General features: G+C 35.8%; 1 protein-coding gene across 2 annotated transcripts; it reads left to right on the top strand.

Moving 5' to 3' along the window:
- The first annotated feature begins 340 nt into the window (after positions 1-340).
- LOC121418556 (TNF receptor-associated factor 3-like) lies at positions 341-27,676 on the top strand. 2 transcript variants are annotated; one of them, XM_041612488.1, is made up of 8 exons: positions 341-702; positions 9,940-10,511; positions 11,678-12,002; positions 20,333-20,383; positions 21,568-21,801; positions 22,537-22,756; positions 25,205-25,548; positions 27,247-27,676. In XM_041612488.1, the coding sequence occupies exons 2-8, from the start codon at positions 10,030-10,032 to the stop codon at positions 27,472-27,474; spliced, it is 1,884 nt and encodes a 627-aa protein (XP_041468422.1). In that variant the 5' UTR covers positions 341-702; positions 9,940-10,029; the 3' UTR covers positions 27,475-27,676. The 2 variants fall into 2 exon arrangements, with proteins under 2 accessions (XP_041468422.1, XP_041468421.1); XM_041612487.1 differs by lacking the exon at positions 341-702 and adding an exon at positions 7,844-8,030.

Here is a 27,676-nt window from a genome sequence, read left to right as displayed (position 1 = left end):
CATGGGCCTACCTGGTGACATATGCGCACCGCTGGACGAATATACCATGGAGCTATTCATAATAGGTCCATGGTTATACCAAGTAGGCCTACATCTTATGCGACAAGTATAGTTCGATATCTTCTCAACAGATGGAGTATAAACTGTCTTTTCTGATGAAATACATGTATATCTGGGAAACCCCACGATACTGGAGGATTCCTAGAACTGCGAATGATAATTATATAATATAAATCATTTTCCCAACATGACATACAACAAACTGGGCAAATTCTGATATGTTATTCTTTTAATTGGTTTCAAAACGAATCTCTATCCGGCTATAGCTTGTCTAAATTTATACGATAGGTATACAGATATAGGCCTTTTATATGTCTGTAAGTTCAAATAAAAATATTTTTTCATTGAGCTGATTTCGCACCGTGCTAGTTAGTTTAGAATTGTTTGTGGGAATCCCCAACGATCTTGGTGGCCTTTCCAGTCAATCATCTTCATGTTGGATGTTATTCGGGTCTGCTTCATACGTTCGAGAAAGCCTGCATGCCATCGAGCTTAGTCGCTAGTTTTTCACAGCATTGCACAACGTTTTATTTGATCTTTCTGATTGAGTCATCTTTGACTGGAAATACTTATATCGGATTATATACCATGCATATCTCGCAGTATACCGGTATCATGTTTTGTTGTTGGTGTTTTTATCTGGTGAGTAATTCTGCACTCGACGGCCATCCCGATCTCTCGTATACTTTTCATTTCATCAGAGTGCCCCCCCCCCTGCCGTTATACGGCCTCACCGTCTTATTCTCCAAGTATTTGTATTGAATTACACTAAGAATGCTGGAACATCATAGGCCTGTGACAAAACTCTATTAATGAGGTTGTATATGATTATTTCGATCATGGTCAATTAATTATTTCACTTCATGATGAAGAATCATCATCCTGACCATTTTTGTTTTCATTTAATTATTTTTTTAATTGGTGAGGAACCCATTCCAAGATCATTGAAATGTTTCACAAACGCTGCTTATTAGTCATATTTATTAAAAAAAGGGGGGTTGACATATATTATATTGCAGAGGATCACAATCATAAAATTGTGAAAAGGATGATTGGTAAGGTTTCTGGCACTTCCTAATTTTCAGATAACGATTTTCAACTCTCAATATTCCTTTGAAGTTTTCTGAATAATTGCTTGCAATTTTTTCCACCGTGTTCATCTCATACTGCATGAACCCCGTTGATCATGAGTATTTAATTTTTTATTTTCCTTGTAATTTTTATATATGTCTCTACCCAAAAAATATATATATATTTACATTTGCCCTCTGGTGAACAAGAATGTTCATGTCTTTAGCTGAAGCTGCATATTTACAACTACGAGGAAATAACATATATATTTAGGCCTATTGAATAATCCCACATAATATATTATATTCATACGAGTAAATCTTTCAACTAAATCTATCGAATATAATACAGTGTATATTCAAATGCTCATGCGCAGATGATGATAGTATTGACATGTACATGCTTGCTATTCGAGGACGTCACATAATTGGGCGTGGTTACTGCTCTGGGAATCCCCTGTATTTTTTTATCAATTATTTGAAGAAAATAAGTCTTAATGAGGTGGCGCTATTCTTTTGCACTGTAATTTCCCTATTGACAATTTATTTGTTCAAACTGTACCATGATGGAGATGGATAAGGGTATTTTAAGACGTTTAAGACACCATTTCATTTTCATCAAACAAATGAATTCGAAGTTGGCATAATTTCTCCATAACTTACATAGATATTCTATATACTTAGATATATATGTATATATATATATATATATATATTTGTATATACTGACCTTATAAAGAAAGGAGGATTAAGGCCCACTTATACGTGGCGTAATGAGCCAAACATTTTGAGGGGGCTCGATATAAATCGCGCAAGAATTACAAGTGATTAAAGCAAGTGAACAAATTATTTTGTGATATATTTTGACATAGTATTCAGAAAAAGATATAACATTTCACTCTTCTCTCTTTCCTTTTCATTTTCTCTTTATTTTTATTTTTAATTATTTTTGTTTTTTGCGGGGGGTGGGGGCAAGCGCCCCCGAACCCCTTCCCCCATCTGTACGCCACTGTCATTTATGCCTGTCATGAACAGGGCATCGTTGAAGAAAGAGCTGCAATCAAAAACAACTTTAAAATCATATGTAACTTCATTTTAATCCAATCAGAGGCGTACATTAGGGATTCTTTCTTGTGCCAGACAGGCCGTAGGATTCGTATCTTACTGTAAAAAAAAATAGTGAAAGATTGAAGCGCGAGCAGAAATGTTTTAAAGGATATTTTAAACAACGTTTAATTCCATTGAATGAGATATGTATATCATTAAAACGGGCAATGCATGCGATTACGAAGAGCAAGTGGTAGTTTTGTTTTTAAAAAGTGACCTGAAAGTTTTCTATTTTCCAATATTTCCCCCTTCCATTAACTTTTCTTCGTCGTTTTTATTTTTGTTTTTTCCTTGTTATAGGGCCGCCGTTAAAGAGCCAAAGCCTATTTGCCTCTATTACGTTCCAATTTCATTTAATTTCATTGCACTACAAGTGGGTACAATGAGCAAGGAATTGACATTTTCTTCCCTTTTTCCAGAAAGGTCATTACTTCATTATCATATACCTAACAACATGACTAAAGAAAATGGAATCATCCTGAAACAGATTTCACTTTAGAGTGCAGCGAGGAAAAAAATGGCATGTAACTTGCACGGGCGTAAATCCCGGGAGATGGGGTGGGGGGACATATTCCCCTCCCCACTTTTCAGAGAGGGTGTGGCATGAACAATCCCCCCCCCCCCTTCAAGACAGATGCGATTTTTTTATCATCAACATGATGAATACTGCTGTTAATGCGTGGATTCATCTTTAAATGCAGTCAAAGTGCTTAAATCGGCACAATTTTGAGTTTAAAAATGCAAAATTCTAGTTTCTCGCGCGGTCGCTCCACTTCTGCGTTCAATCTAATTTTACAAGATTTTGGCCCTACACTTAGCTCAGTGGCGTAACTACGGGGGGCATGGGGGACTCGTCCCCCCCCCTTCATCAGCTGACAAAAAAAACGGGGAAAAGGAGGAAAAAGAGGGAGAAAGGAAGAGAAACGTAGTGGGAAAGAAGAAATTATTATTCATTATAATGTTAAAGTATACTATGTAATTATGTTATGTGATATTACATATAAGAAACATTTTATCATAACTTTATGAAACATAATTTACTCAGGGCCTATGACTTCATTGTTCCTGGGATTCGCATTGTCTGTTTAATGAGATATACTAAAACCTCCCGTTTTCAAGTCAATATACACCAAATATATTTCCTCGCACTTCGAGTTATTGTTTTATGTCGTGACATAAAGTGATTGCCCCATGTGAAGGTCTTGATTTAAAATATTTCCTGTTTGTGATTACGTTCGCATTAGTGGATTGTGAGATACGTCTGCTCTCCATGAATTCCTAAAATCAGTCCTTAAAATGTCCTTTTTCTGATCTGAATATCAAAAATTTTCAGCTCGCGCTTCGCGCTCGCATCATTTGGTAGTGAAATGCGTATGGTCATAGTGAATTCCTACAAACAAGCCTTAGAATGCCCCACTTCAGGTCTGAATTATCTAAATTATCAGCTCGCGCTCGAAATATTTGATTAGTTAGGTGCGTATGATAATTATGATTACAATGACTACAAAAAGTGCTTCATGTGTTCAGATGTAATTCTTAAAAAAATCAGCAAGCGCTTGGCACTCGCATTAGATGACTATGGTGAGACATGTACACTCTTAATGGATTCCTAAAAAATAGTCCTTAGATACCCTGTTTGAGGTCAATATATAAAAAAAATCTGCTCGCGCTTCGCGCTCGCATTGTTTAGCGATACAAGTACGTATCATGATTACAAAAATGTGATTATAATGCCCCTTTTTAGGTCTGAATATGAAATTTTTTAACTCGCGCTTCGCGCTCACATTATTTGATCAGTGAGATACATATTCGTTTAATGGCATTGTCCTTAAAATGTCTCTGTTAGGTCAGTATACCTGGCAACTGAGTGCGCTTAACGCGCTCACTAATGTGACTCACAATTTTTGCTGGTGCCCCCCAATGCCGTGACCCACGGTACGCCACTGGTTTAAGTTTATTGCAAAATTTGTATCCGCTGCATCATAAGAGTATGGTTATTAGACGTCTATATGACTGTTAATAGTTAAGTTAACTTTGATCAAACACCAATCAAAAAATTCTTCGACAACCATGGTGTGAATGTTATATGGATGCGGGGATGTACACTAAAAAATATAGGCACACCCTACTAATGACATTTTTTTTACCAAATCAATGAAAAATAGAGACAAGATAGGACAGCAATATTTCCCACACACTTTGCAATCTCATTCGTTCACAGGAGACTTTAAATCACATTAATTACACGAAAATCTAATGAATATTTCAATTATAAAATTTGCTCAAAATTTTCAATGTTCTATTATCTCCCAGTATTAAATATAATTCAAAATCTTTCCTTTTACTTTTGCCGGATACGCCATTGTCCCTTTACAATTCTTGGCTTGTTACGCCACTGTATGTTTAAATCATGATCCCATTTTTTTCATGCTCATCCCACCTTTAACCAGGGAGAAAATGACAAAATCTAGACTGTGCAATCCTTATTTGCTTGTTTTATTTCCTTTTCCTTTTCTTCTTAGGTTTAAGTTATTGACATTTTACCCTCATCATCCTAATGCATTTTAAACAACTGAAACAACTGTTTTAAAGACCGTCGCACACTAAGCTCACGTAAAAACACGTAAAAAGGATGTCTTTTTCAAGATAGAGCGCGTTACGTATACGTAACGGGATAAGGGTATCAAAAACACAAAAATAATGAAAAAAGGGTATCTATTTCGCTGGGAAAGTTACGTGCTTAGGGTCAAATTTGTGGGGATGATAAAGCAAAATTGAAATGTTTTATAAGGATGTCCTTTTTGCCCCAACACTTCGTGTTTAGAGTCCGATTTGCGCGAGGTGTAGAAGAAGGTGGGGTCGTACTAAACCAAATGATGTGTAAAGGTAAAACCGACGACCGAAGGACCCGTGATATAACAATAAAATATGGCTGTACTTGTTTAGGGGTTCACTTCAGGGAATACTTGCCAAGAGTATCGTTTTGTTTCCAATACTTGTTAAGGGTAGGGTTTTACACGACAATACTTGTTAAGGGGTGCATTTTCAACGTGTTAGGGGTGCTTTTCGAGACCCCATTGTCGCGCATTGTATCCACTCATGAATGGAAGTGCCCCGGCCCCCCCCCCCCCGGGTTAATATCACAACAAATCCATTGCAATTTCCTGAGGTAAAATGGTATAGGCCTATTGAATTGGCAATGGTTTAGCACGTTAGAAAATGCTCTCCAGTTGTTCTTATAATTAAAGTCGCTCTTAACTTTCGAACAGCTCACGAAACTCGTTATTCATGGTATTGGATGTAAGTGCGACTCCAAGTCATAAAACACCACACTGGTTTCTCAGCTACAGCATGATGCGCATGCGTAGCCTTAGCCCCCCCCCTCCCTCCCCACCAGTCAAGGCATGCACTTCTGATATCTGTTGACAATATTAACTTGATTAACGATCTCCTTTATCAGAGTTTCGAAATATATAAAAATTAGTACGAAATGGTCATAGGTTTAAGACAATGCAAACGTTCCGAGTCTTGTGCAGTTTATCGTGCATAATACCACAAATAAACACACATATATTATTATTATTTCTATCAAGAGCCATCAAACATAGCAGGGGCCGCGGAAGCTGGGGGCCCACTTTTTCCAAAAACGTGTATACAAACGTAAAAATGACCATACGATTGTGATTTTTGCATGGTCAGCCCCCCCCCCACTTTTGGCTCAGCCCTCACTCAACCGTTCCACGGCCCCTGCATAGGCCTTTATACGTACATACATGCATGGGTCAAAATACAACATTCAGTTATTAACAATTAACAATATGTTGAAATGACTCGGATAAGCATTATATTATATTAATCTTTGGGTCCGAGTTCTTAAAAAGGACTCTTACCAAAACTTTTTGATGTGATCGAGTACTCTGCTGAAATGAGAAGTGTTTTTATATATCCAATTCACTTTGATTTATTTCAAGTAAGAGCTTTTTCCTTTTTTGTTCATGATGAGATAGTGGAGAGTTGTTTCAGGCACACCACAGAATGAGCATAGGCCGGGCATAGACCTGTTTCATGATTGTTAGTCTGTGTGCATTTGAAAGTTTTGAGACTGATTTTTTAATGTCTTCAGAGTGGATACTGTTTAATCCCAGATTTTTTTGTCATATTTTGTGTAAAGTACATTTTAAGAATGCAGTTTGATTCATGCTTACTAATTTTGTTATTTACATCAGTTTGGTTGTGCCGTACCTTATTTTGGCTGCAATGCATGATATCCACCACTACATTGCCCCCCCCGGGGGGGGGGGGGGTACCCACGAAATAAGGCATACGGGGATGTGCCGCTTGAATGGGTCGCTTTTTTGGAAGAAATTCCGTTAACATGGGTTATGGTTTTATGCTGGAAAATCCCTATAAACATGCCCCCAATTTTTAGATACATGCATGCTTTAAATTTTTATGGGTTCATATCCTCCTCCAATAATTTGGGTGATCAAATTTTGATATATCCCTAATAATGGGTACCTTTTTAGCCAAAATGACCCGTAAATAATTATGGGTATGGGTTTTGAACCTTCATCCGCACACCCCGTCCAATTAAACCAAATATATAACTACCCCATACGCCCCCCCGGATTGTTCCTTATATCACAATAACCTGTGATCCATTAAAATACACTGTCATTCCTTTATTATACAATTGTTTATCCCGGGGGGGGGGGCACTTCCATGGGTCTCGAAAAGCACCCTAAACACGTAATTTCCAAATTCTGAAAATGCACCCCTTAACAAGTATTGGCGTGTGAAACCCTACCCTTAACAAGTATTGGAAACAAAAAGATACTCTTGGCAAATATTCCCTGAAATGAACCCCTAAACAAGTACAGGAATGTTTTATTGTTACGGGTCCTTCGGTCGTCGGCTTACCTTATTTGGTTTAGTACGACCCCACCTTCTACACCTCTCGCAAATCGGACTCTAAACACGAAGTGTTGGGGCAAAAAGGACATCCTTTATAAAACATTTACATTTTGTTTTATCATCCCCGCAAATTCGACCCTAACACGTAATTTTCCTAGCGAAATAGATACCCTTTTTTTTCATTATTTTGTGTTTTTGACACCCCTTAATCACGTTACGTACGTAACGTGCCCTATCGTGAAAAAGACATCCTTTTTACGTGTTTTTTGGTCGCACATAGTATCCACTCGTCAAAGTGAGTGGCCCCCAGGTTGTTTATACATTATCAAAATTTCATTCACGAAGTTGGCTTTTTTAATAGATTTAGTTTTGATAATCCCTCTGCGCTGATGAGTGCATCACATCATACAACTCTCCGTCATAGAGATATAGCTTGTAATACAGACGCATGGTAGTGAGCAAATGTCAAATCTAATGGGTTTTTTTTTAATCATATGATTATTGCAGATATATCTTTCATATATTTGATATTTGTTCATATTTTTTTACTGTTTAATCCCAAATTCTACATAATTGGTAGTTTTTCAACTTTTTTTGTCATCTCTAATTCTGCATAATTTTATGTTACAATATATAACGCCTGGCATTAGACTAAAAATCTTTGGAAATCCCCGTTTCTATTCATAGCACATTCACACGAGTACGTACACCCGCGAGAGGAATCTATGCATTGAATTGGGCATTGTAACAGAAGATACTCTAGTCTAGCATGTCACGGCAAATATTTCAGTACTAATCTACTTTTCATCATCATCATTATAATTTATATGTACAGCAACGGGTAAAACTATTTTGTGTAGAAAGTTTCATATTATTTTGGTAAGTTTAGTACTAAATCAACATATTTATGCACGAAACACGGTTCTTGCAAAGACCCTTTCCATGCTTTCCGACTTTCGTGCCCTCTGGTTCTGCCCCTTATTTGGTACTGTTTAAGCTCTGCACACTCTGTGCACTGACTGGCACAGTCTGTGCAACTCTGCAATATGATCATGATTCATGCTAACCAGGGAGCTCCGGCTCGCTTTGCGGGCCGCAGGCCGGAGCTCCCTGGGTTAGATTCATGCTGGTTCATTATATTAACATGAGCCTGTGGTCTTAATATTTTTTTGACATACCGGTACGCTAGATTAATGTGATTATGGCAAAAGTTAGCTCATGACATGTTTTGCCATGTTTGCAGCTTGTTGTGTTGTAGTTGTACTTGTCAAGTTCTTGTTAGTCTTTGTTACTAAGTGCATGATGTGGCTTAATTTGCAAACACAAGACAAGCAGGGCATTACAAGGTCAAGAACAGGTTAGCAAACAAGATCTAGAATCTTGGTCTAATGATTTCATCTGGAACGCTGCACACAGTAGAGTAGCCAGAGGCAGTGTCCAGGCATAGGAACAATAAGAATTGATTTACCAGAGAAAAAATGGGATAACAAAGAGTAGAAATTAAGTAAGACTTATCAAAGTTTTATTGACCAGACCCAAGTTCCGAACACTGCTGCGAAACAGTTCATACCAAGAAATCGGATTGGAAACCCGCTTCAGAACTAATATCCACTGTCAAATCACGTGCCTGAGCTCGCAGTGGAAGTAGTGAGACAATCATATGCATCATAGAACTGATTTGGAAGAGTCAAAATATTTTTCCAGCGCGACAAGAATCTGCCATAAAATTAGTGTATGTAGCGGGTGATCAGTCCTAAAAGAAGTCCACCAACCTGGTGGACTGTACTTTAAGGGATGATGATGATGATGAAGGGTGCAAGTGCGAATGAGTAAATGTGAAATTGTCGCATTTGTTGGTCACAGATATATAAACGCATAGAATCTGAGGAGTCGATCTAAACATGGTATTCTGATCTGCTCAATTTTTTGCACAAATGAGACGAAAACTGCATGTAGGTACTGATAAATATTTTTGTAGATATGATGCTAAAAAAACTAGGTGGTTGATAAGGGGTTGGTCCAACCAAACGTATTAGAGACTCACCATTTAGAGACAAGTCTCTCCATATTGGGAATGAGGAGACTGAGTTTCTTCCTTACATTTGTTCCAAAGCCAAATGGTTTACCCTAGAGTGGCATATGGAAATTTAATTCATTTGATTTGATTTTAAAGCAGATTCTTGAAATATTTCTTCCTCATTCATTACAAAGAATTTGATCATATTCCACACAAAATAATTTGCTTTTAATATCATTGAGATTTGGGGGGAAATTACCTTGATAGTTGGTATTTCAGAAAGCCAGTATTTCTTTTATCCCCTTGCAAATCAAGTCTTTCATGTTGGAAAAAAATCTCTGAATACCAGCTGTGTGAATGTAGGCCTCCTGTTATTTCTCGGTCGACTGAATAAAATGAAAACAAAAGTTTTTCAAAACCAGATTGAGAATTATGTTACCTGAGAGTATTAAAATGAGCTACTTTTTTTATTTTCCAAATAGTGGGCAAATTTGGATATTGGATCTTTCTGTTCATCAAATTTTTCTGTAGTTGAAACTTAAGTCAACAGAAGGTCTAACATCTCGAAAATTATGAGGGAAGAAATAAGAGATCCATGAAGAATAATTCAAAATACTGGTCATTTTAATTCAATGTTTCACTTTTTGTTGTCTGATTTATACAGTATAACAACAATGAACTTTGAATGCTTACTAAACTTTCCTTCGTATTCATTTTTTTTCAGTTTATTTAATGTGTTTCCCTATTTCTTGTGTCTTTTCTCAAAACCAGTAATGTTGGACATAAATATCTTCCTGGACGGCCACCTGGATTATCCAAGGACGGTTCTAGCTGCAAGAAACATCAATATCAAAAGAGAAGATGCAATTTAAAGATGGAGCGACTCCAATAGACATTAGACCTACACATTTTGAAAGTTTAATCATCAACTTAACAATTCTGACTTTCATAATCCCAAGTGCATTAATCAATCTAAAGGCACATTTAAATAATCAAGTTCATATCAAACACACTTCTACATTTCATTTCAAAATCAATAAGTCAAGACAGGGATTTTTATCTAGCAGCATGGCGGAGAAGGGAAGCGAGGTTATCCCCAGCATCAAAAGCTTGCAGAGTGACACCGGAGATTCAGAAGCTCAACCTGGTTCAGTTGGATCGTTTCAAGGGGCATCACCACCTCCGTCATATCTGGAATTGCCAGGATACCCCCAAACTATCTTTAAAAATGCCCCATCAGACAATTATCTTTGTGGAATTTGCAACCAGGTAGCACGGTGGCCTGTACAGACAGACTGTGCATGTGGATTATTTTGTCATGGATGTTTACATAGATATATAGGGTGAGTGGATTTTAATGTTAAGTGTGTCTTGGTACTTCTGTTTCTTCAGGTTTCAAAGATGTCTGCTTAAAGGGATGCTCTGGGCTGAAGATATTTAGAGTAAATTTGACAGAGCAAAATGTTGAAAAGCTGTTCTAGGCAAGTCTTCATGAATATTCATTAGGTGGGCAGTGGGCTGATGATGTCATATCCCCACTGGTTCTTTTGTTTTTTATTATATGAAATTAGATTTATTCAAAAAAAATTTACCAAGAACTAAAACAATTGATTGACAACCGATTAAGTGCATTAGTTATATCTTGCTGCAGCTTTTTTCATCATAATGGAGACACATTTATGGAAAAAAATGAAACAGTTTTGATTTCATGTAATAACAGAAAAAGGAAAGTGGGGGTGTGACATCAGCCCACCTAATGAATATTCATGAAGACATACCGGAATAATGCAAATCTTACAAATTCAATAAATTTGTTATCCGATTTTGATGAAATTTTCAGCATTTAGCTCTTTGAATTTTGATCTATTTATTTAGATATAAATAACTTCACCCTGGACTATCCCTTTAACCAAACATAATTTTTTATCAGTAAATTTTGGGATTGTTTCATTAACACTGTTGTCTTTAGGTGAACTTAAAACAAAGTATGTTAAATAAGATATTTCTGTTTGTGGTAACTCCCGCAGGAACTCGGCAGGACAGCATTTTGCTGGTAAACGCCAAGCTGGTATATAACCAATTACCTATGAAACATTTTACGTCTAGGTTAATCAGTCATAGTGGCTGACGTTATAGACGACAGATATCACTCTCGGGCCTTTTTATCAATGTGGAGACAATGGTAGAGTTGGGATTTGAACTCACAACATTGCGATTATGAGTCCAATGCTCTAACCACTGGACCACATGACCCGTTTGAAATCTGATGAGAAAAAAAAATAAAGATAAAAAGTTGTGCCCCAAATTAAAATGCACTTAATCATACACCAAACTACTAGGTATGAACAAAAAGGATTTTCCTTTATTTCTCTCAAAAGTTAGAAAAGGATCATAAAAACCTAATGTAAAAATGTCAAGGAATTTGTGTAAATATTATTGTACAGCATCTTAATGAAGAAAAATACTTAAGGATGTTTTTGTCACTAACACATTTTTGTTCGTTTTTCAGTGATGAAACAGGAACACTCGAGTGTCCAAGATGTCAAGAGACGTTTCCAGTTAATGAGATACAAAGAGACAAAGTTGCCCATAAGAAATTACTGAAGTTAGATATAGAATGCCCTCATGGGTGTGGAACAGAAATGCTATTAAGAGACTTGGACAAGCATGAAGAAGAATGTCAATTTGTGATAATAGAGTGCATTAATAAACAACAAGGATGCAAAGCACTTATTAAGAGGATTGATCTAGTAAAGCACCTAGAAAAGCAATGTGACTTTCGGAAAGTACCTTGTCAACACTGTAGGAATCAGTTTCTCGCTCGAGATTTAGAGGTGAGTGCATGGAGTCTACCCCACATTTATTTTCATATTAGCAAATGATTGTTATGCTTGGCAGTTTTTTGTTGTTATTGTAGCAGGGTTTGTCAACTCATTTATTTCAGTCAGCATTTCATATTATAAAAATGCTGACTGAAATAAATGATATAATATATGTACCTCTATGGTTGCTGACTCTGGGGTCAAGATGATGTTCCCTGCTTCCATTTTCTGTCATGAGTATCCTCATTCAGATCAACCTTACCACTTTCCTTCTTCACCCTCACCCTATCTTTCCATGTAATCTTTGGTCTACCCTTTCCTTTTCCTCCTATGTTATCCACTTCCAGATCCTATCCTAGTTTTACAGGTTCATCAATCATCATGCTTCCTCCTTTATAAGGATTTGTTGAAATCATGTTGATTTAAATTACCTTGATTTTTTAAGATAGAATAGCTCTTAATAATTTAAATCAAATCACTTCCACAGGAACTTGTACAAATTATTGTCATGTACATTAGTGTTTGTGCATCCACAGCATTTTCAGTTCTTCAAATCCACTAAAAAACATCTGAAAAAAAAACTACAAGTTAAATATCAGTTTTTGTCTCATCTGCATATCAGCGCAAGACTATTGTATGTAGGCACCGCTTTTCCGACGGCGGCAGTGTCATTAACATCAAATCTTAACCGAAGGTTAAGTTTTTGAAATGTCATCATAACTTACAAAGTATATGGGCCTACATGTAGTTCATGAAACTTGGACATAATGGTCATAAAATAAAGTATTACTGAACACCCTGCCTGAGTCAAAGGTCATTTAGGGTCAATGAACTTTGGCCAAATTGGGTGTATTTGTTAATTTCCATCATAACTTAAAAGTTTATGGATCTGGTTCATGAAACTTTGACATAAGGGTAATCAAGTATTATGTAAAATCTTGCCTGAGTTTTAGGTCACCTGACCAAGGTCAAAGGTCATTTAGGGTCAATGAGCTTAGACCATGTTGGGGGACTCAATATAAAAATCTTAACCAAGGTTAAGTTTTTGAAATGTCATCATAAATAAAGTATATGGACCTAGTTCATGAAACTTAGACATAAGGGTAGTAGTATATCACTGAAGGTCCTGCCTGAGTTTCAGGTCACATGATCAAGGTCAAAGGTCCCATACGGTCAATGAACTTTGGCCATGTCTGGGTTATTTGAGGAATTGTCATCATAACTTTAAAAGTTTATGGATCTAGTTCATGAAACTTAGACATAAGAGCAACCATGTGTCCTTGAATCATGTACGAGTTTCAGGTCGCATGACCAAGGTCAAAGGTCATTTAGAGTCAACAAACTTTGGTAATGTTGGGGGTCTTTGTGGAATTGTCATAACTTAGAAAGTTTATGGATCTGCATGTAGCTCATAAGGGTAATCAAGTATGAATGATTGTTTTGCACATGTCTTAGGTCACATAATCATGGTCAATGGACATTTTGGATCAAAATAATATTTTATTATCATTAGTTTTTTCTTCTGTGAATATTATATCCATGAGCTGATTCAAAGGCAGCATTGCTGCTATATCGTAATGCAGGCGAGACTGCCAGAGGCATTCCACTTGTTTAAAAGTCATTTGTAAATCTGAAAGTATATGGATAATATATATAGTTCATGAAACCTGGACATAAGAGTAATCAAGCATCAGTGAATATCCTGCGTGAGTTTCAGGTCACATAACCAAGGTCAATGAACTTTGGCCATGTTGGGGGGTATTTGTTGAATTGCCATCATAACTTCAAAAGTTTATGATCTACTGTACATGTAGTTCATGAAATGTGGACATAACTTTAGGGTAATCAAGTATCACTGATCATTTTGCACAAGTCTTTGGTCACATGATCAAGGTCAAATGTCATTTAGGGTCATTGAAGTTAATTGAACATAGTATTTTTTCATCATATGAAAGGCGTTTTGGGGGATGATTATTCTATATTCGTTTTCAAAGTCAGCACTGCTGCTATATTGAATGTGTAATGCAGGCGAGACTGCTAGAGGCACTCTACTTGTTTTTAATTAAAGGTTATCTGGAGTAGAGCTACAGTAAATTATCTATGGCTGCCTGCCTGGCGGTCTGTCATATTCCTAAGTGATTATTTGATTGGCCCAGAGTTCATGTAAGTAGGTGAACTTTGATGACTGGTTCATTCAGCTGAATGGAGCAGTGTAAATTACCATAAACAAACATCATCGGAGTAAGGTTCGTGACTAAGGTCTACATGTACGTTCATTAAACTACAGCAATTTAGTTGAATGTGCTTGCATTGTGCATATGGTGGCACAAAAAGAAGTGCATTTGCTTAATTGTTCTTTGAGGATGTTTGTTTGTATGGTACAGTGATTGTGCTCAATTGTGCTCAATTACAGTCAAACTTTGAAAGTATGTCTTCATTTTGGTTTGTTTGGCCAATTTCATTTGTAAAACAGCAAGTCGGTTCACATGATAAGCTGCACTTCATTTTTATTTGACCTTGAAGGTCAACTCTTCGAAAACTCTCCTCAGCTTGTCTGATCCAGTTTGGGGCATTGTTAAATCACATGCGACAGCGTATTCTGTCATAGGGGATTCCCCTTACACGTCCATGCGTGACTACACATAATTTGGAACTCTGTACATGTACAGTATGGCTTGTAGTTGCTGTATTTATGATGAAACAAGAGCCTGATGAATGCAATGACTGATTGGTTTAATATGCATTTGATCATTGATAAGAATAGAATGTGATATGTAAGGCTGTAAGCACGCTATTTTTTTGTAGTCTGTAGATTTCTGTCTAGCCAGTCAGTGAACAATGAACATTGATATTAGGCAGACTGTTGAGAGAAGTGAGAAATTGGGAACGTAATTATTTTTCAAGTTTTCCATAATTCTTTTTGCAAAATATGACTTTATATGCCATTTGAAACAAATTCTAAACGTTTATCCCTTTTCCCTTTCATATAATGTACATGTATAAATAGTGATTTTTCTTTATGGACATAGTTAAGAATTTAATTAGAGTAATCACTGTTTGTACATAGACAAAATGATTTCTACAATGGATATTTCTTGTTAGAATGATGGAACTGGATATGCCTAACTTAGGATAAATATTTGACACCTGCATCCCCCAAAACCAACAAGTAGTCGACCAAAATTTAGCTTTAAAATTGTTTTCCGAAGCTTAAAATGATGATTAAAACCATTTGAAGTTTGGGGTTCACTCTTGAAATGTGCATACTGTATCTCAGTGAAACTTCCAAGCAGTCCAAAAAAGTAGTGTTCAAAAAACTCTTGTATCTTTTTTTAAAATTCAATTTAGGACTTCAAAATTTCACATTATGAAGAATTGTTCTTTCAGATAAGCTATATTTTTATTTTGGATTTTGGAGACTAAATTACTGTTTGGGCTACATGTATTTACAGAGAACCTTACCTGGCAACTTATTGGTGGTTTTGGGGTGGTAGTTCACACTTGTAATTACTTTATCAAAATTTCTGAATCCGTCTGCTGCAGTATATAAATGGGAATATCATTTTCAGGTTGTATTCTCATTTCTCAATATTGTTTTTTTATAGACCTGAAAAGTACATAAAGAAAGAAAAAAAGTTTTCTGATTTTGTAATACAACAATTGCTAGAACAACATCAGAACATTTCTGTTTCTGTTTGTGGTAACTCCCGTAGGAACTTGGCAGGACAGCATTTTGCTGGTGAACTCCAAGCTGGTAACCAATAACCTATTTACGTGTAAGTTAATCAGCCATAGTGGCTGGCGTTATAGACAACAGATATCACTCTCGGGCCTTTTTATTTGGAGACAATGGCAGAGTTGGGATTCAAACTCACAACCTTGCGATTATGAGTCCAATGCTCTAAACCACTGGACCACACGACCCATGGATCTGAATAATTTCAGGGGTCAAAAGGACGACTACAATTAACCTACCCTAAAGGGTCAATAATATGAATTGTTCTTCAGTATCATTTAACATTCCAAGACTACAAAAAGGTTAGTGGTCATTGGATTTTTTTTTCAGCCACTAGAATTTAAATTTTGCAAGTTATACTCTCTCTCGGTAATGTTCTTATTCTTATCATTTTATTATTATGAGGAGTGGATTAGTATTTGCTGAACCCATACTTTTTTAAAACAAAAAGCATTGAAAAATATGGAAAAGAGGCATCCTTATGGATGAGAAATACTTTTGCCAATCCCGCTTAGCCTCAAGTAACTGTCAGTACATGGGGAAAATATCTACATTGTAGATAATTTTTAGTTGTATTAAATGACATACGCTTGTATTCTTTTATTTATATCTCAATGGTGTCATAATCCCCCAGTAAACAGATGATATTAATGCTCCAAAATACCAATTTATCGGGAGGGTGAACTTTTCCTTTAAAGAAGAAAAAGAAGAAAAAAAAACATACAAGTCTGAATGAATATCTGTCTGACTGCAGACAGACCCCTGATAGACTGTGCATTCAACTGCATAATTCATCAGGGATATGGTATGTTATAAGCTTTCATTTTCATTCACCGCCCTTTCACACGATAAAAAAATTTATAATTTAACTGATGATTCCAGTGAAAATTAAAGCTAATATTTAGCACATGTGAAACCAAACTAGAACATGATTATAATCAAGAACGCTAATCACAGTCACGATTGCGATTGCAATCATCATTACAATGATAATTCAAGATTCACTTGTGAAAAGGCCCTCTGTATGGGAAGTACAAATATTGCACAAAGCATTGTAATACAGCATTGATAAAGAAAAAAAGAAACTCTACTGGAGGTGATGACCTAATTTTGCAATGAGAGGTATGATACATAGTCACAAAATTATTGAAAAGTATTTTAGACAGAATTATTCAAGAAATTTGGAGTGGAACATTGATGTGTATGTTATCTTCCGACATTAAAGGAGTACTCATGGCTGAAAATGATATGATTTGAACAAATAAAGCTTACAAATTATTAAAAATTCATCAAAATAGCACAAGGACTATTGAAGTTGTGAAATTTTCAAATTTTGCATTATTTCGGTGAAACAGGTCTATGCAAGTTTTCATGAATATGTATATATCAAGCTAATGATGTCATATCCCCTAAATTCAAATTTTGTCAACCAAGATTTTTTTTTAATGGATTGACAATAGATTAAAGATGCAAGATAATCACTGCAACATATTTTGTAATTTAAAGGGAAACATTTCATACACACATGAAGACATGAACTACATGTAATTAGAATTTATGATGTCATGTATTTACGTATAAATTAAAAGAAAAATGAAAGTTGGGACATAACATCTTCAGCCCATCTATTGAATATTCATTATGGTATGTATGTAACTTTCAATTTCATAAAATATTTCGAAACATTAAACAACTCTGATATATGTTTTATTAAACTTTCAGCATTTACTCTATCATTTAATAATTTGGATACAATTTTTAACCCAGATATTACCTTTTACGGGTATATATTCAGTAACAAGGAAATTCACTTTAAAAATAATGTATTCATATTTTGAAGATGTGGTTTTGTGGTTATGCATATATGGATCAATGTTATGTTTGCTTACCATTCCTCTTTCCATTTCATGTTTTCTTAAAGAGATTATCCAGGCTGGAAATATTTATATTTCAATAAATACAGTAAAATGCTGAAATCGATCACAAGAAACAAAGTTATTCCGGTGAAACAGTTCTAGGCATCTGACAACTGATTAAGTGCATTAGTTATTTATTGCCGCAACTTAATTTCATCATAATGGATCATTTACACATGTATGAAAAAAATGAAAACATTATGATTTCATGTAATAACATAAAAAAAAGGAAATAACTAATGCACTCAATCAGTTGTCAATCCAATTGTTTTGGTTCTCGGTAGAAAATTTTTGAATAAAATCCAAAGTATGATAAAATAAGAAAAAGGAAAGTGGAGATGTGACATCATCAGCCCACCTAATGAATATTCATGACGATATGTGTAACTGTTTTCACAAAATATTGATAAACTTTAAAATTAAATAAATTTGTTTTCTGAATTTGATGAAATTTTCAGCATTTTGCTCTGTGAATTCAGCCGGGACCATTCCTTTAAATCACCTCTTCCCTTTAATTCAGGGTCATTTTTTTCTGCTTTTCGATTTCCTTATTGCTCTTTTTTCTTGTCTTCTATCTCATTTTACTATTTTTTCATTTCTTTGGTTCTCTTTTAATGACCTTATTAACCATGATTTTTTCACATAAATTTTAAAACATCCATCCAATGTAATTATTGTAATAACAAAAAGCTAATTATTCATAAAGATTCTATCAGTGCAATTCAATTTTCAAATCTATATTTCCTTGTCTATTCAAATACCAATGCCCTTCACTTCTAAGGTCATCACAATGTGGCTGTGAAGCAAATATGTCATTTTTATCATTGAATAAATGGGTGTTTACTAAATCAGCTATTGGAAATAATATGTAGAAATTAAAAAAATAATAGAGCATGGAAATGATGGGTTTCACTATAAAAAGCAATGCTTGTTAATTGTGCATACATCCCCCTTGAAAATATAAAAATAATTGGGTACAACATACGATACATGCGTATATAATTAGAAAGAAAAAAGAGGAAGAAATTAAAATGGAGATCGGACTGAGGTTCAGTCATGCAAAGTCGTATTTTGAAACGTAGATTATTGGGGGGAATTCCCCTTACAGAGGACACAGAATGGGGTGTGACGAGTACACACAGGAATTGTGAATGCAAGCACATTCAAATGATTTGATGTAATAAGACATTGCGATAGAACAAGAAGGTATTGCATGTACTACTATTCTATGAATACAGGATACATAAAGTGGTATCTTTTAGTCTGAAACCTTTGTGAACATAGCCTTGGTTATGGATTCCAAGGTTAATTGATTGAAATTGGCTTACCTTATTAAAGGTTAGCATTGGTATTCAGTGTAGGGAAGTAGGCCTATATTTGTAGAATATTACTGAAAAGAGTGGTATTTCCAAGGCAGTAGATATTCATATGGTTCTTGAAGATAACTCTCCTGCAAAAATTGCCATTTAGTTATCATTTGCAACATTTTTTTTTTTATTTATGTCTTAATACAAGACAAAGTTTTGAATGGATGGCAATTTGTTGTTCATGTTTAATCTTTTTCTCCCATTAATTTTGAGAAAAATAATCAAATACATGTACATGAAGGCCTGTCCACTTTCTGGATGAGTCTGATATTTATATTGAAAAAGAACAGTGTATTGATCAACTTCCTTACTAAAGGGAGATTCCCTTAGTTCAGTGATCAAAAGTTTTGTGTACATGTAGCTTCCTTAATAAAAAAAAAATGGGAGGGGGGGATTGTCTGTGTTCTCTTTGGAATGTGGCCTTGCAAATGGAGTACACTGTAAATGTAATAGCCAAAATGAAATACAATTACATTTAGTTATGAATAATGCACAATGAAAAAATTGTCTATTTTTATGTGAATTTCCTTGAGGAAAATCCTACATTTTATGCTGGAATATGCTCTATAAAAGAGCCAGTATTATTGTTCTTGTTTTCTTTCTTCATACAGTGTAGGTAATAGGTATTACATGTGCAATTGTGTATACAGTATTTCATGAATATTTTTGTCCGAAGGAATATATATATATATATTCCTTGGCTTCAGACAAAATAATTCATGTATATTCATATATTCATGTATATCTGAACGAATGTAGGTATATGTAGCAAAGTATGCGACTATATGCCATACGGCTGGTACTTGGTCCATCGTTCACCATACGAAAGGCCTCTTGGAGAATGAAGAGGGTACCTGCATATTATACTATAAAAGTGATACATTAAAAGTAGAGACAAGAATTTATTCAGCATCACACACATCTAGATAAAAAGAAATTGAAATACAGATTTAATTTAATGACAGAAAACATTATTTTAGTAATTCAATCTTAAAATTATAAAAAAAATTATCAGGGCCTGAATTGAAGTTCATTCAAAAGATGTATCTTGAAGACACGCTCTTTAACTTTGTATGGCGCTGTATGAATTTATAAGCAAATAATTTATAATTCACCATGTGGAGATCTGGTTGATCAAGTGGTTTGGATCACCCTTTAAATATTGTGTTTCATTTCTAAAATTGAAAGCAGAATTTCTTATTCAACTTTTCGTATGATCTTGCCATATTTGTTAGTTTTTTGTTATTCTGCATAAAAAGTCACAGTAATGAATTAAGATCATAATGATAAAGAATTACACTGTACCTCTTTTTCACCTTGCAGGAACATGAAAAGAATTGTGCATTTACAGAGTCTGTAACAAAAGTATTAACGGTAAGTGTAATCAGTCTATCTCTTACATTAATTTTTTTTTGTTACCAGCATAGTATTTACATGTAGGACAGGGGCGGATCCAGGATTTTCCAAGGGGCAGGCACATTTTCAGAGGAAAAATTTGACAAGCAAAAAAAAAGGTTCTTAACAAAAAATTAAAAATGAAGGATATTTTGTCCCAGAAAAATTTTAACAAGCAAAAAAAAAGAATAAAGGTCTGCACTTTAAAAGTGGGGCACACTTCTGTTTCAAAGGCAGTTTTACATAACAAGTTTTAATTTTGCTTCTCAAAAGGCTGTGCCCCCCCCCCTGGATCCATCAGTGATTTAGGATTTTATATAAGCCTACAAAATGTTGGTTTCTAGCCAGCCTTTTAAGGAAACCAAGACCCAAGGAGAGAACAATTGAGCTCCTTACAGCAGAAGTATGAATCAATTTGCAAGTTGAATTCAATTGCAAATAAAGTTTCCTGCAATACCATCTGAGAGTATTCTGATTTGGGGTTTAATTTAAACTGGTCTCTAAAGTGGCTTAACAACAAATAAGCAATGGTGAGAATTCATTTAACACTCAGTTTATTCATAACCGTCTGGGATTATAATAGTTTTTTCCCCATGAAATGATATTATATTGTGAGGATAGAGCACAGTAACATATATGATATAAATTCTAATAATGGCGCATGTATCCACCTTGATAGGTGCATGGGGTTGCTCCTCTTTTACCATGTCTAAGCTTGGCTTCTGATTTCAGTGCTCACAGCTTTTGTGAGGAAGTACTTCCTTCAGGTACCCATTTACCTCACCTGGGTTGAGTGCAACACATTGTGGATAGATTTCTTGCTGTAGGAAATTATTACATGGCTGGGATGTAAACCCTCGACCCTTTGTTTCAAAGGCCGAAGATTAATCCACTGGGCTTTTCATAATTTTAGAATAGAGATAGACCATGGGCTTAGTTAAAGTGGACTTTAGGTTACAGCTTCTTTCATTTCAAACATATTGAATATCATCCATTTAATACCACCTAGATTGTGCTAGGTTAGATACACATATGATTAGACTGTGGTATTACTTAATTTGAAATTTTTGAAATCATGTATAATCTGATCCCAACTGCTCCATTTAATGCGAACCCTTTTGAGTTGAGCCATACTGATTCTCATAACCTCTTATGCTCTCTAGGACAAAGGCGAAGATGGGGAAGCGGAAGCCGCAACAGGGAAGCTAGTCACTCAGGACCTCATGAAGACAGTGGCAATCAAACTTGAAGCCAAGATTGCTGAAGTTAGGAGAATGATGACTGAAATTGAGAATCAGGGAAAAGTCCTCAAGAGTTTGTTTGAGGATAGTAGGGTGTCCATTAATAGGAACCAGGACGCATTAGTTGATGTTGATAAGTCTGTTAAGCAACTACAGGTACGTACATTGTATGTCTATGTTTTATCATTTTGCACTGTAAAAACACTGCTTAAATTTTTTAGCATGCTGTCTAAGCCCGTCACTCTAACAAGTATTGTTTAAAGTTTTAAACAAGTTTAAACAGTTTATATAATTTCAAAAAGGCTATAACAAATTGTTTAAAATGATTGGCTTTAATAAACAATATGCAAAAAATTTAAATAGCAATTTCACAGTGTGTAGCAATCAGGTTCTTCTCCTGATATTGATTGATTGGAATACTTATAAGATTCAGCATATGCACTCTTCTTTAGTCTATTTAAACAAATTCAATGTTTTGCTAAATACATAATGCCTAACTTCCCCAAAATTAGCCCTAGCATTTTGATGAAATAAAGTTTCGAATCATAAGTCATTTACAATGTCAATTTTGAGAAAGTATCATGTTACATCATATTATTTTTGTTGATGATGGTGGTGGTGTTTTTTATTTTGTTTTTAACATCATCATCATCATTACTAACAATTTTATCATCATCATCATCCTCATCATCACCACCACCATCATAATCATCATCATCAACAACAACAATAATGCAATGCGATGTCATAATTGCAATGTCATCTTCATCATCATCATAATCAACAGCATTGTCATCATTCTAGTTCTCATCACTCTCATCACCAACAATGTAATCATCATCATCATCATTGTCTAGAATATTTCTTTATCTCCTCAACTTTCTCTCCTAGAAAATGGTGCTAACAAAATTAAGCAAACTGCCAGACATGGAGCGGAGCATTGGGTCCAGTTTATCTCGGACAGAGTTTGAGACTCACAAAGATTCTTTCCGTGAGATGAGAGATGATATAGATCGTCAAAATGCCAGACTCAGCACGCTGGAAGAACAGAGTAAAAGTGGAGTATTTGGATCCACTGAGGGAATACCTAAACATCTCAAGGATCAAATAGGTTTGTTATTACTTTGTTTTGTCAGAAAGAAAGTATCTTTTCTTTAATGTTCAAAGTTTGGTCACCAGAATTGTGTTTTGTTTTATAGGCAATCAATGTTTCAAAGTCTGGTAACACAAAGGTTAGCGATTGATCGTAGGCTTGATTTTTGTCTCACCTGCATAGCAGAGTGAGACTATAGGCGCCGCTTTTCCGACGGCGGCGGCGGCGTCAACATCAAATCTTAACCTAAGGTTAAGTTTTTTAAATGACATCATAACTTAGAAAGTATATGGACCTAGGTCATGAAACTTGGCCATAAGGTTAATCAAGTATTACTGAACATCCTATCAGAGTTTCATGTCACATGACCAATGTCAAAGGTCATTTAGGGTCAATGAACTTAGACCATGTTGGGGGAATCAACATCAAAATCTTAACCCGAGGTTAAGTTTTTGAAATGTCATCATAACTTAGAAAATATATGGACCTAGTTCATTAAACTTGGACATAAGGTTAATCAAGTATCACCAAACATCCTGAAAGAGTTTCATGTCACATGACCAAGGTCAAAGGTCATTTAGGGTTAATGAACTTTGGCCAATTGGGGGTATCTGTTGAATTACAATCAAAACTTTAAAAGTATGTTGGTCTAGTTCATAAAACTTGGACATAAGAGTAATCAAGTATCACTGAACATCCTGTGCGCATTTTAGGTCACATGACCAAGGTCAAAGGTCAATGAACTTTGACCATAATGGGGGTATCTGTTGAATTACCATCATAACTTCGCAAGTTTATTGAGCTGACTTTTGAAACTTAGACATAAGAGTAATCGAGTATCACTGAATATCCTGTGCAAGTTTCAGGTCACATGATCAAGGTCAAAGGTCATTTAGGGTCAATGAACTTTGGCCGAATTGGGGGTATTTGTTGAATTACCATCATAACTTTAAAAGTGTGTTGGTCTAGTTCATAAAACTTGGACATAAGAGTAATCAAGTATCACTGAACATCCTGTGCGCATTTTAGGTCACATGACCAAGGTCAAATGTCAATGAACTTTGACCATAATGGGGGTATCTGTTGAATTACCATCATAACTTCGCAAGTTTATTGATCTGACTTTTGAAACTTAGACATAAGAGTAATCAAGTATCACTGAATATCCTGTGCAAGTTTCAGGTCACATGATCAAGGTCAAAGGTCATGTGAGGTCAATGAACTTTGGCCACATTGGGGATATTTGTTGAATTACCATCCTATCTCTGTAAAGTGTATTGGTCTAGTTCATAAAACGTGGAAATAAGAGTAACCAAATATCACTGAACATCTTGTGCGAGTTATAGTAGTTTTTAAAGTCAGCACTGCTGCTATGTTGAATCGCGTGATGCAGGTGAGACGGCCAGAGGCATTCCACTTGTTATGATTGATTCTACATTGCAGTCAATGGAATCAATCGTAAAAAAACGTTCTACGATCATTGCTAAGTTTTGTGTCATGGGCCCCAGGGCAATATGAATACAATCCTGTATCTAAGACCATATTCTCAGTAAACTTTTTTTAAACTTGTTACCCTCAAACCAGTTTAAGAAGCCAGTTTGGAAGATCACTTTGCTAGCGTTCGCGACACCATCATCTCCTGAAATGGTTTTCAGAAACACTTCATGTAGAGCAGTCTTGTTGCTATGGGAATGCTCTTAGTGGGGTCAAATGTTTGGCATGAAATTTGAAACCACAGGCATTCCCCACACACTGTGAGGAGTAGCGTGCTCAAAATGTTTGAAGTTCGCTTCCCGAAGAACGGTTGTTTCCTCATCAATACTTCAACCAGTTTAACGAGGCAGAGTGATCTTGAAAACCACATTGCGAGGTGGTTTTCCAAACTGGTTTGAAAGATCGTTTCCAAGACCTCTTTAAGCGTTCCCATTACGCGTTCAACTAGTTTACACTAAACTGGTTTCCAGTATACTAGTTTTTAGGACTGTAATGAGAATGGGGTTTAAGAATGTTTTAATTGGACTGTATCAATTGAGTTGATTTTTTTATTTAAACTGTATAAAACAGAAACTGATGTGATTTGCCTATAAACCAAGTTGTCTGTTGTTTTCCCCCTTTTGATGAATACAACAGCTACCAGGATAATCATATCCTAAAGATAGGGTAATATGATATGGATATTGTATTGTGAAATGTATACTTGTGTCTTATTTTTTTTTCATAATTTTTTTATCAACTAGAATGTGAAAAATTTAATAAATACTATTTATTAATCTTTCTTTTTCATGCTATTTATTATTCTATCTTATGCCGCTTTTCAGGCTTTCCAAGCTTTATAATACTGCACAAAGCATATGCAGCTTTTAATGCACTTTGGCCTTTTCTCATTCATGCCCAGTGAGTAAAATTGACTGGAATCCCTGTATCTACAAGAACTAGTTATCACATCCCTTTCGCAATCTCTTTCAGCAAATAATACAGATAGGGTGCAGTACTTTGATGAACAAATCAGCATGTACTCGATGCGTCTTGCCGAGCACGAGCTCCGGTTTCAGTTCCAGGAGACTGCTAGCTACGATGGCACGCTCATCTGGAAGATCAAGGAGTTTGCCCGTCGGAAGCGGGACGCCGATAATGGAAAGACTCTAAGCCTATACAGCCAGCCCTTCTACACCAGTCGCTTTGGATACAAGATGTGTGCCAGGATATATTTAAATGGTGACGGTATTGGGAAGGGTACCCATGTATCTCTCTTCTTTGTTGTTATGAAGGGTGACTATGATGCTTTGATTCCCTGGCCGTTTAGTCAGAAGGTAAGTACAAAAATCAAGGGATGGAACTCTTCAATGCACTTATCTCGTTTGAATAGAATGGCGCGTATTCTGTCTTGTTTAACCTAAGCCATGGTTTAACACTGTTAAACTTATGGAAAGCCAAACATTTAAAAAATTTCATTGACATTTATTCCATCTTTATTATAATTATAATAATAAGCAATATATTTACCCAGGGTAGCCACTTCAGTTCCGAAAACTGTTCTCCCAGTGGGCCCTGCTGTTATTATCACCCCGGCTAAGCTAGTCTACTGATTATTGGCTCGTTCCTCATGTTTTAATGATGGAGATAACTATTTCAGTAGTTTTTCCCAGTCACTTTTGGGTGATTTGATTGTCAAATGAGCGGGCAAATTGAACTTGTACTGTTAGAGATACCTGTTACAATTTGCTATCCAGAGTAGAACCACAACTTTAAATCAGAGTTTGAATTTAATGAGAATTCAGAATACGGGCCAACATGTTTATTCTATGAGATAAATTATACTGGTGTGATCTACCAATTTTCAAAGGAACTCTGATATTCTAAAGACAAGTTGTCTTCCTTTTCAGTTGTTAAAAGAATTAAGAGTAACTAACTGACATTTGTCACAAAAAAGCTGTCCTATAGATACTGTCCATCTTATTCCGGGGCAGTTTTAGCAATAGAGATTATCCAAGAATGAGACAATTACTTTACCATATAAGGAAACAGCTTGTGCCATCCAATCGGGTTATCGCGTCAGGTCAGGCAATCGTGTAACCTGACCATTTGAGAAAAGGGCCCCTAAATTCCTGAAACATCGGGTCCAGTTGACTCGACCATTCCAGAGTTTGTCTGCAATTTTCACAAATCATTGGGTAAACTGGATCCGACCTTTCAGGAATTTACTTTAGGGGGCCCTATTCTCGAATGGTCGGGTTTCATGATTGCCCCACACGAAGAGATAACCCAATGTTATGTCACAAGCCGAGGAATCTTGTGAATTATTCAGTACATTACATAACATTTGTTTATTTCACATTTTCCCACCATGGGTTTATAAACGGTATCAAACTTCCTATGAAAGCTGATGAAGGTCTCAGTTTCAATCTCATCTGCAGAGAGTGACCCATACTTTGAAGTTCTGGGGAGCATTTCATGAAATTCCTTTTTATCCTGCAGTTTCCAAAGTATCGGTACTTCTCAGCCAATCAAAATCAATGAATGTTGCCAGATCTGACAACTTTTCAGATGACAAATGTTGATAAAATGCTCTCCAATATAAGTTAGGCCATGGTCTAACCCTGTGTTAAAAATAATGGGGAGACTATTAAAAATGTAAACAAATATTGTGAACATTGTATGATTACTATACCTTTTCCTCAAGCTTCAATGAAGAGAAAACTGTATTAGCTATCATTTCCATACAATTATGAATAGTTTGAGTGTTGATTGAGCATATGAATTGACCAATGTTGTTAAGAGATTTGTTTTACAACTGACTATCGATAGTTCAACCACAACTTTAGACCAGAGTTCAGCTTAAATCCAAGTTCAGAATATGGGCCAGTTTATCTAGCATACCTATATTATATGAACCACCCTTTGCATGTCTCCATACATGTATATCAGTGATGGCTGTCTCAGGCAATCATTTACCACCAAAAAGAATGAAGGCAGTTTAGTTGAATCATGTTGGTAATTCTCTTTCTCAGGTGACATTAATGCTGTTAGACCAAGAGACCGGTAGGCGTCATCTATCTGATTCCTTCAGACCGGACCCAACGTCGACAAGCTTCCAACGTCCCTCTACCAACATGAATATTGCCTCAGGATGTCCCTTATTCGTCTCTCAGTCGGTCCTCAAAGATCCGGCCTATGTCAAGGAGGATACCATTTTCATCAAGGTTGTCGTGGATACAACTGATCTCTACGGTCCTTAAAGGTTCCGCCCCACATGGACCCACCAACCGACCTCTATTTAAAGACCCCTTTACACTTGGAGCAACAAATCTCAGCTAGCAAATTCAATAGTGTTTAGTCTTCAAGTGTATTGTAGTATGAATCATCATGTTATGACTTGTGACATCATGATGAAATGACTATGATGACTTGAATTTGTAAGTGCGATCTTGGGGTAATTAT

This window comes from Lytechinus variegatus, chromosome 7 (genome assembly GCF_018143015.1).
Source record: "Lytechinus variegatus isolate NC3 chromosome 7, Lvar_3.0, whole genome shotgun sequence".
NCBI lineage: Eukaryota > Metazoa > Echinodermata > Echinoidea > Temnopleuroida > Toxopneustidae > Lytechinus > Lytechinus variegatus.
This window is presented reverse-complemented; position numbering and strand designations above follow the sequence as displayed.